This window comes from Aspergillus clavatus, genomic scaffold, assembly GCF_000002715.2.
Source record: "Aspergillus clavatus NRRL 1 1099423829805 genomic scaffold, whole genome shotgun sequence".
Taxonomy (NCBI): Eukaryota; Fungi; Ascomycota; class Eurotiomycetes; order Eurotiales; family Aspergillaceae; genus Aspergillus; species Aspergillus clavatus.
Window position 1 is genome coordinate 287,820 of NW_001517094.1, and position 15,742 is coordinate 303,561.

At 49.0% G+C, this 15,742-nt stretch overlaps 5 protein-coding genes and 1 non-coding gene across 6 annotated transcripts, besides 15 other annotated features; 4 read left to right on the forward strand and 2 right to left on the reverse strand.

Annotated features, from left to right (window-relative positions):
- The first annotated feature begins 1,291 nt into the window (after window positions 1–1,291).
- Window positions 1,292–1,317: a microsatellite.
- Window positions 1,292–1,318: a microsatellite.
- Window positions 1,319–2,957: 1,639 nt separating this feature from the next.
- Window positions 2,958–2,994: a microsatellite.
- Window positions 2,958–2,995: a microsatellite.
- A 257-nt stretch (window positions 2,996–3,252) lies between these two features.
- Window positions 3,253–3,285: a microsatellite.
- Window positions 3,253–3,286: a microsatellite.
- Window positions 3,287–3,992: 706 nt separating this feature from the next.
- On the reverse strand, window positions 3,993–7,023 carry ACLA_018980 (uncharacterized protein; the record flags this gene model as incomplete). The annotated part of the gene is made up of 3 exons (XM_001268619.1): window positions 3,993–6,295; window positions 6,361–6,573; window positions 6,642–7,023. 3 exons carry the CDS (start codon window positions 7,021–7,023, stop codon window positions 3,993–3,995), a joined length of 2,898 nt encoding a protein of 965 aa, XP_001268620.1.
- Window positions 4,019–4,096: a microsatellite.
- Window positions 4,023–4,101: a microsatellite.
- Window positions 4,027–4,099: a microsatellite.
- Window positions 7,024–7,720: 697 nt separating the features above from the next.
- Window positions 7,721–7,757: a microsatellite.
- Window positions 7,721–7,764: a microsatellite.
- Window positions 7,765–8,148: 384 nt separating this feature from the next.
- On the reverse strand, window positions 8,149–9,322 carry ACLA_018990 (MIND complex subunit MTW1; the record flags this gene model as incomplete). The annotated part of the gene is made up of 3 exons (XM_001268620.1): window positions 8,149–8,772; window positions 8,849–9,175; window positions 9,269–9,322. The coding sequence occupies 3 exons, from the start codon at window positions 9,320–9,322 to the stop codon at window positions 8,149–8,151; spliced, it is 1,005 nt and encodes a 334-aa protein (XP_001268621.1).
- Window positions 9,323–9,618: 296 nt separating this feature from the next.
- Window positions 9,619–9,972: a mobile genetic element.
- Window positions 9,688–9,990: a mobile genetic element.
- A 35-nt stretch (window positions 9,991–10,025) lies between these two features.
- Window positions 10,026–10,127: a mobile genetic element.
- Window positions 10,026–10,289: a mobile genetic element.
- Window positions 10,290–11,665: 1,376 nt separating this feature from the next.
- On the forward strand, window positions 11,666–11,737 carry ACLA_019000. The gene has a single exon. It is a non-coding gene; the product is annotated as a tRNA-Glu (tRNA).
- Window positions 11,738–12,267: 530 nt separating this feature from the next.
- On the forward strand, window positions 12,268–12,813 carry ACLA_019010 (DUF504 domain-containing protein; the record flags this gene model as incomplete). Its single annotated transcript, XM_001268621.1, has 2 exons — window positions 12,268–12,487; window positions 12,548–12,813. 2 exons carry the CDS (start codon window positions 12,268–12,270, stop codon window positions 12,811–12,813), a joined length of 486 nt encoding a protein of 161 aa, XP_001268622.1.
- A 280-nt stretch (window positions 12,814–13,093) lies between these two features.
- Window positions 13,094–14,288, forward strand: ACLA_019020 (MIF domain protein; the record flags this gene model as incomplete). Its single annotated transcript, XM_001268622.1, has 3 exons — window positions 13,094–13,146; window positions 13,201–13,618; window positions 13,671–14,288. 3 exons carry the CDS (start codon window positions 13,094–13,096, stop codon window positions 14,286–14,288), a joined length of 1,089 nt encoding a protein of 362 aa, XP_001268623.1.
- Window positions 14,289–14,692: 404 nt separating this feature from the next.
- ACLA_019030 (putative phosphatase) lies at window positions 14,693–15,425 on the forward strand (the record flags this gene model as incomplete). Its single annotated transcript, XM_001268623.1, has 3 exons — window positions 14,693–14,774; window positions 14,841–14,899; window positions 14,967–15,425. The coding sequence occupies 3 exons, from the start codon at window positions 14,693–14,695 to the stop codon at window positions 15,423–15,425; spliced, it is 600 nt and encodes a 199-aa protein (XP_001268624.1).
- Between the last annotated feature and the right edge of the window lie 317 nt (window positions 15,426–15,742).

Sequence of the window (15,742 nt, forward strand, 5' to 3'; positions counted from 1 at the left end):
TCTACCGTAAGGAGACGACCGGAGATTTGAACCATCCCCAGATCATCCCAGGGTTCCTGCGGTGAGGCAGTCGGTTTACGCCTTTCGAACCATTTTCGAAGCCGCCAAGATCATGGATAAATTTGGTTTCTGGCTCAGACTTGTCCATGAGCCCCCCTAGATTCAGCCAATATATTGAACAAGGGACATTTGACAGCCAAACAGGCTTGCTTCCATGAGAATCTTCCGGCGACTTCGAATTTTCAGCCTGGCTGGAGACTCTTGTGACCGCTCGCAATGGAGTATTGTGCGTGCCTCAGCCATGGGTCCATAGTGCTGGGCAATGCATACATAAGCATTGTCTCTGTGGCACCTGCACAATCGAGTTTTGTGAAACCAGAGCCGAGCTGTCCAGCTCACGGAAGTCAGCTTGTCAGTCATCGAAGATCACCAAACTAAATCGACGCACGGTGGCCATCCGGGGACGCTCTGACAAGTGGAGATCGGCAGTCAGTGCGGCTACATGAGCAGATCATAAATCGTTGCCTATGGAGGCATGATAGTATTGATTCCTGCGAAACTAGTTCTTCCGGTTTGAGACTCTGGACCGTTTGGGTCCCCTAAAGCAGACCCCTCCCCTTGTTCTCAGCAGAATCCGGACAATTCTTTTCCTGTTGTACAATCAATAGATCTTGCGCGAACAGATAGATTGACCCATCATGCACGGAGGCCCGACTATAAGCCTCAACCGACTTTCTTCTCAGGAATCTTCGGAGCAGACGTTCAGGAAGACTCTCTTGACGGCTTGTCCTGCCCGAAGTCATTTCTGGCTGGCAGCCACGACGAGCCCCTGGACTAACTGCTGGGCCCTGAGCGGTGCGGATTTGGGTACTGCAGGTACAATGAAGGGGCTAAGAGTTGAGACAATTTACGGCGTTCTTAGGCAGAGTCTCGCAGGTCTGATTCAGCGGCGGCCCTGCTTCTCTTCTCTCGGATGGAGCCAGCAAAAGCCACTGAAACACGAATATCCTCATCGAAGGCACGATTTGAATCACGATCTACACATTGGGAGTGATACAACAGCAAGGTTCATGTCTGTCTCACCTGCTGCTCAACCCCCCTCTTCTCCCGTGCTTCGTTGCGGCCTCCTCACCCGTCGATGCAGGGCACGACCTCTAGTTCTCGAAGACGATCTCCTTCCCATTCGCGCCGAGTTCAGTGTGAGGGGGAAATTCGGAATGCCATATTCGACAGCCGGTGTTCCAGCCTTCTTCTTCTTCCAATCCCCCCCCCCCCCTTGCGTGCTGGATTATTATTTTATTTTATTTTATTTTATTTTTCCTTCGCCTGATCAAAGCGTCCAATCAATGGACCGACGCCTGGTTTCTTTGCATCCACCAATTACATGGGAACAAATCAATAGTTATTCTCGTTGTTCGACCCTTTTTTTTTTTTTTTTTTGAGTTGCATTGCATTGCATAACATTCTTTTGCTTTTTCTTTCTGCAGCTCTTTTTGATCGGGTCAGGGAAAACCGGTTCCCCTCCCAAGGAACAAGGCGCGCTACTGATTTCTCTCCCACTCGTGCTGCCTCCAGCGCTCGCAAATCCCTGTCTCTCTCAACGGCCCTGAAGCATTCTGGGGAACTCGGAAGTGTCGTGAATGGGCTGACTTGTTTACGCTTATCGATCCTATTCTTTTCCCTTTTATGTCATTTGATCCGTTGATCTTTCTCGGTTGAATTGCGTCCTGTAGTTTGTACCACGGACCTGGTCGGGATGGGATTTCTGCAACGTCCGTCCAAAAGTCAGTGTCCAGTGTGGAAATGAAGCGGTTGGTCCTGGCTGTGGATGTGAGCTGGGCACTTTCGAGTACAAAGGACTCAATCAAATCAGACAATGGCTTTGTTCCAGCATGCCGAAATTCCTGCCGGATGGCCATTGTTGGTTTGTACTTGATCTACGGAGTACCGAGTCCAACATCCCATCGCACCAACTGTTAATCACCGCCTGATGTCTTCCTGTCTTCCAATCCGGAGGACCTTGTAGGTGCATTGGAATGTGCAGATAAGCTATGGCTCTATCTAGCTATGTCTGCGATTGGTACTTTGCGCTCTCCAACCACCTTTTTTCATCGGCTCTACTTCAGCCCGCTACATTGGCCTCATCATAATAGCCACATATCCGCAACTGTTCGCTGCTTGATGTGCAATACGGGATATCCTGGGACACGATACGACGTCCAGGGTACTTCCTCCAAGGCACACAGTGTCACTTCAACCCGATCTTTCCTATCCGCTACTCTGCCGATCGCACATCGTAAATCCAGTCTGCATGATTGACCAGCCTCCAGCCCCTGTGCACTGTGCGCTGTGCAGTCATCCCCAACCCGATCTTTTTTCTTTCATTCTTTCTTTTTTGACACTGGGGACTTGGCAATAACCAATGTCGCACAAGAACCCGGTCGCGAGTACGTACTCCGTGGATACCAACCAGAACTGTCATTTTAGAGGGAGTATCCGGGCGCTGGTCTCGAACGCTGGGAGTATACGGTTCGTGCTACGTAGGATCGGGCGCTGGTCGTGTAGCATCCAAAGCGACGGGGGGGAGGTACAGTCGTCGGTACTTTTGGATCCCCAACAGCTCTTTCGTCAGAGGCGGATAAGCCTCTCTCCCCCCCCAAGATCCATACGCCAGACAAATCTGAAATTGAGCGGAAGCGACAAATGCTACAGTCGTATAGGCCACACAGGCCCCGGCCGATCACCACAAGCAGCACAGAAGAGAGCAAGTATCGATCTATACCGCTTGACCGGTTGTTCGTTGCCTTGTCTCGGATCCTCCTCCCCGTCCTGTCCATTTATCTAATGTCAGAGCGGTGCGCCTGACTAGATCGACAAAGAAGGCAAACGCCCCCAATACCCAGCCCCAAACCTCCTCCACCGTTTATCGTTCATCCCGCGTAGAATAAAGACCAAGACTCTCTCTCTCTCTCTCTCTCTCTCTCTCTCTCTCTCTTTGTATCCATACCCCTGCTCCGTACCTTTCGAGTCGAGTCCCAAACACCGAAGCCTCGCCGATAAAATGCCCGCGACAGTGAGAGACTCCTACCTATCGATCCTACTGGGTTGTGGCTGTAGCCATGTAGTCAGCTGTATGTTGTAACCCGGGGATGTTCGGTCTGCGATGCATCTTCCCGCAATTCAACCATCGCTGTGTATCAGTGTATGTGAGGTGGAGAGACTCAACCCTGAGGCCGAGTCTTTGGGGATATAGATGATGATAATGATGATGATTATGATGATGATGGCAGTGGTAGGATATATTTTGAGGGTGGTTGTTTGGTAGATATATATCCCTCCATGAGGCATGTAGTGCGCATTCTCGGGGTGTATATATATATATAAAGATCGCTTGATATCATTATTATTGAAGCGTCGTAGACTATATATATAACATGTATAACTACCGATTTGGATAATAGAAAGCCAGTAGGGGCTACTGCGCAGATACTGCATATTCATGATCTTATTCACTATCGAGCATATAAAACATCAGACGCGCCTCCGGGTAGCAGAACGCAAATAGAATCGAAAAATCCTGTACAAATGGTATCAAGTCTGTTCTGAGTTCTCCCAAATCCATTTCCCAAATGTTACAACGACCAAGCGCGCATGAAAGAAGAAGAACGAAAGAAAAGAAAAGAAATTTCAGCCCGGGACCAATTCAAGTCAAGCTAAGCCAAACGCCTGGCTCTTTTATCTCGGAGAATCCACCGTCCCTGTACAGTCTCCCAACGAAAAAATGAAATCGTAAATGAGAAGAGTCGGAATCGCCTGTCCCCTGACCAGCCTAAAAAAAATATGAAAGCAAGTGGAGAAGGCCCGGAGATCCAAATGCATGGCGAGAATAAACCAGAGATCAAAAGTAAATCGCCCATCGCCTTTCCCGAAACGCTTGAGGCAAAGACCAGTAAAAATCAAGAAAAATTGAAAGAGAAACAAGAGGGAAACAATTACTTTCCCATAACATTTTGCATCATGTTCTGTTGTTGCTGCTGTTGCTGTTGTTGTTGTTGCTGTTGCTGTTGCTGCTGCTGCTGTTGTTGTTGTTGTTGCTGCTGCATAACCTGAGCTTGAACAGCTGCCACTTGAGATGCACGCTGTTGGTGAGCTGCCTCACGCTCGCGCCGAATAATCTCCTGCACCCACGCTTTCGCACTCCGTTCAAGACCGACGCTATACTGCTGCGCAATTTGTGGCGGGTATTGCGCGGGAGGCCCATATTGACCCATGTATCGAGTGGACATTTCTTGCCGAAGACGGAGCAGGCGCTGTTGATAGAGTTGGCTGTACCTTTGGGCCATATTAACTCCCTGAAAGTTCTGCGGCATGTGCCCGGCGTTGGCCTGGGCTGCTGCTGCCATCATCATCTGTTGCTGCTGAGGAGTCATCTGTGGACTGCCCTGATGCACCTGAGCCTGCTGACCCTGTGGTTGCTGACCCTGAGTTTGCTGTTGCTGAGCCAGTTGCATCTGGTGGTACTGATTGCGCAATAACGAGGCTTGGTAGGACTGTGTATTCGGCATCTTTTGTTGCTGTGCCTGGTGATTTTGCTGCTGAGCCTGTAACATCTGCTGTTGATGCGACTGGATATTTTGCTGAGCGTGCGCATTGGCTTGAAGCTGGGCGAGCTGCTGCGGTGTGAATTGTGCATGCCCGATTTGTCCTTGCTGCGCAAGCATCTGCTGCCTCTGCAGCAGAATCTGTTGCTGTTGGGGCGTAAGACCCATGCCAACGCCCATCTGGGGAGTTCCCATCATCGCTTGGCTCAATACCGGTGTGGGAGCCATGGTCGGCTGACTCGGGCTGCCATGGCTCATCCGCTGAGTGGGGGTAACATTGCGCATGGTCGGAGTCGCATGCGACATGGACGGTGTCCCTTGGGTCATCTGTGGAGTGCCGTGCCGGGACTGTCCCTGCTGGCTTCTTGACGGCGCCATCGGATGGCTCATCACATTCGGGTGACCGTGCTGCAAAGCCGAGGGAGGTCGTGGTGGGCTTCCTGCACCCTGCGCAGAAGACGTCATGCTCATCGGGACACCAGATTGTGAAACCATTGTGCTGCCGACAAGTGGTGATGAGGTGTTGAGTGGTGTTTGATTGCGGACAACTGGCGAGGACTGCGGTGCCTGGCTGACCCCGTTAACCTGAGCCATAGCATGTCGATTCTGCTGTTGGGCTGCAAGCTGCGCCTGCGCCTGCTGGGCAGCCAGATGCTGCCTTCGAGCTTCCTCCTTCGCATGCTCCTCTGCTTGACGTTGTTCCAGCAAACGGCGTCGCTCCCTCTCCTGTTCCTGTTGTTGTCGCTTGGCCAGCTCTTGCTTGACTTTGATTTCGTGCTCCCGTTTCGCCTTCTCCTCATGTTGCATCCGAATATTTTCGAGTGTTTTAAATCTCGAGAAACGCGGTTCGAACGACGCGCCGACACCTGTGTCGTCCACGGCAGCAGATTTGGGCCCGCCGGGGCCTCCTGATGTAGCGGGCTCCAAGCGTTCGTCCATAATGAGCATAAATCGTTCCTCCTCGGCAGCCAGCGCTTCGTCCGCGGCAAGCTCTGCCACCGTTCGCTTCCTCCTCTTTGGTGACGGCGGCGGATCACGATGGAGAGGACTTTCCAGGTATCTCAAAAGATCCTGTGCGGCTTCCAGATTGTCCACCGGTTCCAAAAAGAGGGGGGGCGCTAACGCACGCGTCAATCTAGATTCACACTCCAATAGATCTTGTGGTTCCACCAGCATTTTCTGTCTTTTGGCAACATGGCCTCGTTCCGGTAGATTGGTAGCCACTACCGGTGATTGAGGGGCTGTCGAAGAAGACTGTTGGGTACGGTTAGTCGAACTTGAGGCCGGCTGTTTCGCAGCCCGGGGATCAGGGGTGGTAGCAAGCAGTATAAGTTCTGCCTGTAGCGAGCGAGGAGTAGGGTGAAGAACTGTCGTGAATACCCGGGGCTTGGCTGGCGATGGCTTCTGGGACGACCCCGCGTCATTTTCGTTCTTAGAGCTTTGCGAGTCGCCAACTGGCTCGTCTTTGCCTTTCCCATCGAGCTGGCCGCTCGCCGCAGAATCTGACTTCGTGGTACTGGTTTCGGACGCCAATTGGTTCTGCTTCGGGTATGGAACGTACGCCGATGGGGTGATATGCTCGTTGTAGTTATGGAGCGAGAAGGGTGTGTTGCTATCGTTGGACAATGGCGCAGATGTTTTCCGAACTTGTGCTGAAACGGATTTGTGGTCCACGACTCGAACGATGAGACAACCTGCATAGGAGACAACCGTGAGCAAGGACAATTGCACGGCACAATAGCAACCGCGAGTCTCTGACCTTCATAGAACCGGACATTCGCTCGGAGCAACTCCTCCATCATATCATGGGGAACAGTGCCAGCACGGATATGTTCAATCACTACCTTCATCTCCGAGTTGTACGAGAAACTTCCATCCTGCTGTTCGAACCGAAAATGTGTGGGGTGTAGGTGTACAATCAAAGAAGGAGGGCACTTGGAGTATTTCTTCAAGATATATGACGACGTTTTGACTGCAGAACCTAATCGTCAGCAAACGAGGACGCGCAGCGCATCACCGCAGAAATCGCCAGCGTCTCACCATATGGCTCTGGACATATCTTCCCCAGCCGGGAATCGCTTTCCACAGTCGGTGTCTTTGCCGAATGCTTCTGTAACCGCATGGCCTGATCCCCCGACTTCGGCGCATCTTTCTTGGTACGGTTCAGGGAACCCTTGCTTGAGTTGTTGGTTGTCAAAGGAGTGGAATTGGCGGCGCCTTTGAGACCATTCGGGGCCAGGCCGTTAGTAACAGGCGCAGAGGCCGGTTGACTGGTCCCGGGTAAACGCTTCGATGTGGACGGTGGAGAGGAAGAGGAGGACTGCTGAGACTTAACCCCATTAACACCCACTGGGACGAAAGGCGGGGGCGGCCGCTTCATCTTGGGGGGATGCGAGGTAGGCTTCGAGATCGCCGTCGCCATATTGTCGACAAGAGCCCCTGCGACACCAGGACGAGCAACGGTGAACGGACGCGACTTATCGGGACACCGATTCGAGGATGACAGAAGGAAGCCGTGCTCCGAAAATAGTCGATGATATAGCCGATGCGCGAGACATGTGGGGAGCGGAGGATAGCACCGGACGACAAGAAGTAAAAAAGAAACGAGGCGGAGAGTTTGCACAAAGCCTTGGGCTACTACAGCACAAGACTGCTCGTGTCCATTGAACAAAAAACCTACGCAACGAGGCGGAGGGAGAATGGTAAGTCAATCGGCCAGCGGTGGTGGCTGTAGAGGGAGTTGATGATGCCAAGCCATGGATGACAAGAAGGAGTGCAGCGCTCACATGACTGCTGTTTTGGGATTAGTGACTCTCTGCACTCTAGGCACTGAGGCATCAACAAGACTTAGATGCTGTTTGATAGAACTATTCTATTCTAGCAGGACAATAGCACAAATGTAAACAAGATTTGTATTTCCATTCAAGATTATCTACATCAATGTGAATGCATATCATTGTTCACCACAGACACACAGCATTTGACGTAAAAAGCGGAACTAAAATACCCCGAGGGCTCTTGTTCGCGACTTCCAAGCACTCAAAGGGCAAACCCTCAGCGGCGCTCCATTTAAGCGATTTGCATTGATTCTGTTGAGAGGGCTACCAGGCCTGTGATTCCTCTCTCTCTCTCTCTCTCTCTCTCTCTCTCTCTCTCTTCCTCTGCAATTATTGCTGAAAAGCCCTTGGATCTACCAAAATGATAGGGTTGTGGTGCAAACTCGAGGCAACAGTTCTGTAGTCATTTCATGCCGATGAACGGAATACCACTCGAGCCTCGATACCGTCAGCGGTGATGAGGAGTATTTCCGCTGAGCGTTAGAGCTCGTGTCTGAGTGGTAGAAGGCCAGTGGTCGGTGGGAGGAAAGGTGCGCAGCTGATGAGTTTGCAGCCATATCGTACCACTGAAAATTCTGTGAGCGTGGCATAGTACCTGCGTCAGGCGTCAGGAGAATGCCTTGCTGGTAGACTTCAGAGATGATAGAGGGCGATGGACGGATCCTATAGGGGTTTTGCTCGACTTTTATTGATACGTCCTCCCAGTGCGATCAATCTTTCATATCGTCCTTGGTGAGCATTCCAGTAATAGACTCCAATGCCTGCGCTTCTGTCATGTCAATCTTTCGTCCGACAATGATCGGGCTGCCGTTGTTTCCTGCTGGCAGCTGTCCAGTCCGCTCAAGGTGTAATCTGATTCTGCTTTCGATGTATTCCCGTCTCTCGTCGGCTTTTGCCTCACTCTCGGCAGCACCCGCAGGCTTTGGCAGAGAGGCGAGCTTGGGTCGGAGCTGCTTCAGCATCGCTTGGAGAGCAGGAATTTGGGAGATTATGAAGGTTGTGTTGGTCGTGAGCGGTTGATGCTTGCTATTGATGCCCGCGTCGACGCCGACGCGTAGTTGTTGCGCAGCCGGGCTAGTTGTCAAGAATGATAGATCAAGGCTCTTGTCAATTGGGAGTGGATGTTCAACCCTGTCCTCTCCGTTTGCATTCTTCGCTACACCGTGAGTTTGAGCTGCAGACACAATTGACCGCAGCTGAGAAATCACAGCATCGTTACGCGCGCTTTCTCGTTTCAACGAGCGGTTTAATTTCTTGGTTTCATTTAATTTCTTGCGCAGCGTCTGGATTGTTTCTGGTGTCGGCGCATCCGGAGAGGATTCAAGAGACAAATTCTGTGAAGTTTTGAGATCAATATCCAATTTGCGAAGGGCAATGGTTCGCAAAGGCTTGCTTCATGGAGCCTCATACCTCGTGATGGCTCAATCTGATCCAGGCTAACAAATCGTCTGGCACGGTGAAGATGTTTCGCAAGACGTAGATTTCGAATTTATCAAATGCCTTATCAACAGTCGCCTCAAGTAGAGTTTCGAGTTGATGTAGTCCGTTTTCCAATTCCAATTTTGCCTCCGGGTAAACAACGTTCCCATCTTCGTCCGTGTCGGGGATCGTAGAGCCATTGTTCGCATGCGCAAATCCTAAACGCTCCGGAGGGGCAGAGAGTAGACCTGACTCCAGGCTCGAGATGGCCTGATAAATGAGATTGTTGATCGAGTTGATAATGTCATCTATGAGAGACTGGAGGGTATTAGCTACACTGCACGAGGAAGATGCATACCGAGGACAGCACAAGGACAATTGACGAGACGATCTTCTGAGAAGTTTACTCACCAAAGGCGTGTAACTAAAATGCTCTGTGAGCAGTGAGTTTGTCGCGTCGTTCATCTTGATATGATGGGAGCGATGTTCATCATAAGACCATCGTGGTTGTGGTGGTTGTGGTACTCTTTATTAAATAATGACGCGAAAACATACACAGTATGGTTGTTCAGCAGCGCAGCGGGGACTATCCCGAAAATAGGATAGCCTTTTTTAACGACACCCCAATCTACAGTCAGCCCCACTAATATTCGTACGATTTCGCATTTCGCGCGCAACGCGTCTTCTACCCACCATCTTTCTCAACCCATAGAACCATGTCACGAAGGACCCTTCAAGAAGTTGATATTAATAAAAGACGGGGAGTGGAATATTCTCCCTATCAGAGGGGTTTAATCAATGGATTACACCTTAGTGGTTGCTCCCTAGGCGAGATCAGTGAAAGGCTTCAAATCCCGAAATCATCAGTCCAATACACAATCGAAAAAGATGCCACTCGACAGCAAAATAAAAGCTTGCACCGCACTGGTAGGCCTAGCCTATTATCTGCCAGAGATGAAAGATCAATTTTACGCGCGATTCGATCAGATCCCTCAATTCAATATGATGATATCCGCGCGAAAACCGGAGTCAACGCGTCAAACAGCACCATCCTTCGCTGCATAAAAAGATCTGGCTATGGACACTGGCGGGCTAAAAAAGGGTCTCAATTGACTAATGAAGTGGTCAAACAAGCGCCTGTATTGGGCCAGAGAGCGTCAAAGCTGGATGGTTGAGTGATAATGGTATTCCTACTATTGACTAGCCACCCTACTCACCTAATTTGAACCCTATCGAACATGCCTGGGCAAAGCTCAAAGAGTTGATCTACGGCCTAGTTCCAGACCTAGAAGCTTCTAGGGGCACTGAAGATGAAGTGAGAACCTGCTTTACCAATGTCATCAAGAAGGCATGGGAGGCCCTAGGTCAGGAGTGTTTTAATCAGTTGGTTATTAGCATGCCGAACCTGCAGGCTGTCATCAAGGCTAAGGGGTGTAAATATTAGTATAGAACTTCACTTTTATTGAATTTCCTATATATATTCATCTATTTTCATTTGATCTTACTAGGGTTTAGATGGGGGGGGTGAATATAATAGTATACGCGAGAGAAATATATATTGTTGATGAGGGCGGCCATACATAAATGTTTGACGTAGAACTGTATCATAGTGCATACATAACTTCATAGCTACGTTCCATAAAGAGCAACGCCCACATGCAACCTATTAAAAAGTGTCAACCTTGAGATATCTATGCTTATGTTCAGTAATCTAGCCCTTTGTCAAACAATGATTTCTAGGAGGTTATAGACAGTACCATGCTTGATGTAGCCCCTTACAAGTGACCAGAACTGAATATTCATCCCACAAAGGAATAAGCTAAGTTGATAAGCTAGACTAGACTGCATGGTCCCGTCTTGTAATCTGGGATCTATCTCACGCGCCATCTGGATATCCTTATGCCAGCCTAGGGCTGTAGGTTGTTTCCTTAGTTATATAGATCTGTAAAGGACACTGAGCCACAGTCTTCATGCTTACACAATGATAACAATTATATCTCCAATACCTTCAGTAATGCGGCATGCACTGGTCACTGTAGCAACTAAACCATATTACCTGGCATGTAAGTGCTGTGGTAATGCTTACATTAAAGAAGTAATGGTGTCACTCTTACTGCTGCATCTACTTTCTTTTCTTCCCAGAAGATGAGGCTTTGACGAGGCGCTCCACGAGGAAGATAAAACTCATGACGGATGTGGTGTACATCTTTGCCTCATCTCCCAGATCAAGACCATCGAACGCCTACTAAAGCCAAAACACCCCGCTATTATGTCGGCCATTGTACTTCTTGGTTGGTAGTTGTTAGTCCAGGCGGTCCTCAACATCTGCCTCTAAGCAAACTCCGTCTGACGTGGGGATTGAAACTATTTTCTGGTGGGACTGTCCTTCTGCCCAGTGCCCACCCTCTCTCCAGACCTGGGACTATTACCAAGACACTGAGGGCTACAGAAAAGATGTATCGAAGAAGATGCGAAGTGGGGCGGGAGTAGCAATGGAATGGGCGTTAGAAAATGTATGAGCTCAGAAGCTCCCCGAGGGTATGCATTAGCTGACCTTGTCCCGCCCAGAGTCTTGCGACTCGGTGGTGCATAGTGTCATTGAAGCATGTTCATCACTGCCCAAACTACACGAGCATAAAGAGCAGGTTTGTGAGAGTGGAGTAGGATGAAGTTGGGACTTGGGAGACCTGCGTTAAATAGAGAAGTCGATAGCTTTAGTTAATTATGGCTATCTGACGTCAGCTGTTTTGGCTGTAATTTTTAAAACAATTTAATAATTCAACATTTTTTTCCCCATAGCAACAATTATCCGATATGGTGTAGTGGCTAACATCGCCGTCTCTCACACGGCAGCCGGGGGTTCGATTCCCCCTATCGGAGTTTGGTTTTTTTTCATATTTCATTTTTTGATTCGCCTACTTTCCCTTTCCCAATTCATCGCTGGTAGTTTCCTCATCCTTTTGCTTACTTGGACAGCATCAGGTTCCTTCCCTCTCCTCTACTTCCTTTTGCCTTGAATCCTGGCTATCAACGAATTACTCATTATGAGTCATGCTCTTCAAGCAGTCATGGCCACCCTTTCAAAAGGGTGCGGTACTATTCTTGACTCATCGATGACAGCGGCTTAGACGAGATTGGCTCCGAGAAATTACTACTCGAATGACAAGTGAAACCTAACGAGACAGTGTAGATTGACGCAGATCAATGTGGCTCGATGATGGTCACCCTTTCTCGGACGCCTGAAGGCAGCGAGGCTCATCTTAAGATGTAACTGTCCAAGCTTTTGTTGTCAGTGAGGATGTAACCATCGAACTGGAATATATATAATGGAATGTCTTCATAGATTGTCACTTATATCATTCAGATCGAAACCTCATACTTATTGATATTCTGTTGTTGATTGTGTGACCATGGCGCCTGAATTATTCCCAGCATCCGAAGATCACACGCACGGCAATGAGCCCACAACCAGTGTGCAGGACCAAAACCACGGTCTTTCTACCTCTTTACCACCTGTGTCCCCGCAACCAGATGCTGAGGAGTGCCTCGTAACCGACGAAGAGCCCTTTCAGAGCACCTCGACGTCGAAAAGACCAGCGTCAGCAGAGAACAGACTACGCCCAGCAGCAGGTACTCGTTGTGATCCAAGCTATCCATTCAAACAATCATCTAACCAAGTAAATTGGACAGACGTTATAAACCGTCTCATTTGGGACACACAGTTTGAGAGTAACAATTATCTGATTGGATACGAGGATCGCTTTAATGGTCGCCTGGAAGCCAATCTAAGCTCGTGGAAGAAGGACCTGACAGACGAGGAATTCATTCCGCAGCATCGCATTCTCTACATCAAACGCAAGTCAGATGATGATATCGTCTGGGACAAAAGGAGGAGGATTGACAAGATATTCTTGAGCGGCAATTCTGCCTTCGACTATCTGGCATTTCTGGCATAGATCGGACAAACAGGAATTCAATTTCAACTTCCACCATTTGACTGTCTTCAACATATTCGTCTCTGCGGTACGTAGGACGGCTACGGGCTCATTGTAGTTGTTTCCTTATGTCCATCGCGCCTTCATATCTCAGCATCTCTCCTGTTCTTTCCTGAACATGGCTCGGCCGGCAACAAAAGTTGATCAAGGAAGGAACCGAGCAAGAAGGGATTCGGTTCGCCCGTCCCTCATTATCTTCTCGCATCTCTCTCTTCTTCTGCTCATTAGTTGACCGATCATCATGGATCCTAACACGGGCGCAAACGGATGGCGAGTGCGTCCTAGATCACTCAGGTTCGTCACGACTTTATCTAACGAGCTCCAGATTTCTGACTTCTGCTGAAATAGAATGGATCTCTCATTCCTAAGGAGGCGTCACAACTTCTCACCAACATCCTCCGCGAGCCTCTCTCCGACAGTCCCTGTACTTCAGTCCCCGGCCATGTTCCAGGCCTTGACGACGAAAACTGTACCCGAGGAGACTCTGAAGCAGAAGAACAAACTGGAAAGAGCAGCAATAAAGCCATCGATGTTCTTTGAAGAAAAAGAAGATGATGACACCGCCACCACTGGTCCAAAACGAGGCGGTTCGGCGGACGCGCCGTCAGTCCAAGTTGCACACAAGAGCGTCAAGGAAGAACCATCACCCCAGGCGAAGAATCATTATTTCGAAGACGTATTCAGCAGCCGTGGTCCTTTGATTTCCCCGAGAACTCGAATAAGCAATGACTCGATCGTGGTCATCGAAGTCAAGACGAACTCAAGGGTAGATTCTTCCAAAGCTTCATTTTCGCCGCTTATGCTAATGACACTATTAGGTCAGCTATGACGACTCCAAGCTTGTATCTGATCTGACTCTTCGCCTGGCTCAAATATACCAAAAGCCTGATGCCTTCATGATGGTCACGATTCAACAAGACGCATGTCTTTGCTTCGGCAATTTGTCGCTTCCTGCATACTTGATGAAGGTCTTCGCACTTCCGTATCTCATTGCTCCTATCACCAACCTTCGAAACACGATTCTAATTCAAGCCGCCCTCCAAGACCTCCTTCAAGTTGCTCCAAACCGGGGGGTTGTCTTATACATCCCAGTCTCCGAGGAGAATTTTGCTACAAACGGGGTGACTATGATGGGAGAAATTGCACGTCTAGAGCGCCAGTCCGAAGATCAGGATACGGGTATTCTCCGAACCATTTCACGTTCCATGAGGCGAAGGATGAAATCCAGTAGTATCAGTAGCGTCCCTTTGTCCGTGGAAACTACGTCCTCGTGGGCTCCAGGATTTAACGGTCAAAAGGCAGAGTGGGAAGAATCCCGCAGCAGAGATGTTTCCAATGAAGAAGGCAAGTCCAAGACTGTTAAGAAGTCTAAGAGCTTCCGAGACTTTCTTTCCAACCGACTCTCAGACCTTGGGTCTATAGGTGATGTGCAGTAATACTGCCCATGCCATTGTCTATTCTCCTCTCAGCTTTCTTGCAACATAGGGTATTCATAGGGTTGTGAATTACTTGCAGGGTGAAGCGGTGCCATTACAGGCGATGTCTAGTGCAACTGGTTCAGTAGTTTTAAATTGATGGCACTTGTTCTGTGGTAACATCCTGAGCGTAAGGCATGCTTGGGGTTGATGGGTACTGGAAGCCTACCTTCATTATTATCTTCAATGCAGTATTTGATCACTTGGCATTCACGATCTCTCCTTCTTTCCCCTTAAATCATCACCAAATTGTACGCTTGCTGAATACTCACCCTTTTGGTGCCTTGTCGCTATATTTGATTTAAACTATTCCACACGAATTACTTCCACAGCTCTTTGCTTTGCGAAACATAAATAGACTTGAAATGGCTCATTCACCAATACATGGCAGAATAACAGAGACTGAAGGTGATCTGTTCGACGCTCCAGATGGAGCAGCATTGATTCGTATGCTCTTGATACTGGAATCTATGGACAGCTAAGACATGCCATGATACTAACGCACCTCCACAGACGCCTGCAATTGTCAAGGGTCTTGGGGCAAGGGGATCGCCCAAGCATTCAAGAACAAGGTAACTAGACTATTCTGGGGGTATAGCATTTCTACTTGGGTTCAGGATATGCTTAAGCTTTACTTAGTACCCTGCTGCTTTTACAATTTACAGAGCTCACTGCCAAAACCTCCTGTCTAAAGCCAGCTACAGGACTGTCAACCCGGTGCCAGATGAAGGATCCCTCACAGGGAACTCCAGAAAAGTACGACTACCAGAAGGTACTGCCTTGGTCATCCCCCCTCAAGAACATGACCATATGGGACGTCACAAGAAGCACTGGATCATCTGTCTGTTCACATCGCGGGGTTTTGGCAGGGGAGTCAGTTCCCCCGCTGTCATTATCCAAAACACCGAACTTGCAGTCGTGGATATGAGGCGTCAGATTGCTGAATTACACGCGGAGGAAGGCTTGGGCGGATTCAGCGGTGAGCTGTGGTCTTGTCGATTCAACTCTGGCTTGTTTGGAGTTGACTGGGCGCTATCCCGGAAGGTGTTGGAAGATGCTGGGTTGGAGGTTACGGTTGTCAGTCCTCGTGAGGGATGATGACTGAGCCTGCTTGTGATAGATGAGAATTGATGTAGTTAAATTTACTCTGTGTAAATGGGGTAATTGGTGGTATTGTGAAGATATCTAGGCTATTTGCTTTCCCTATGCTCTATTGATATATTTCTATGACTTGTAGAAAGCTAGTAGAAATATAAATATACATCCCATCCACCTCAACAGGAACTAAAGTACCGCTCTTTGCATCAACCAGGCAAATTCAAGAATAATAGACAGCATAATAACACTACGGATATATTGGTTCGCCATCTCCAAAGGAGGGAAAATCGAAGCAGACTGTTCATACATTAGATCAC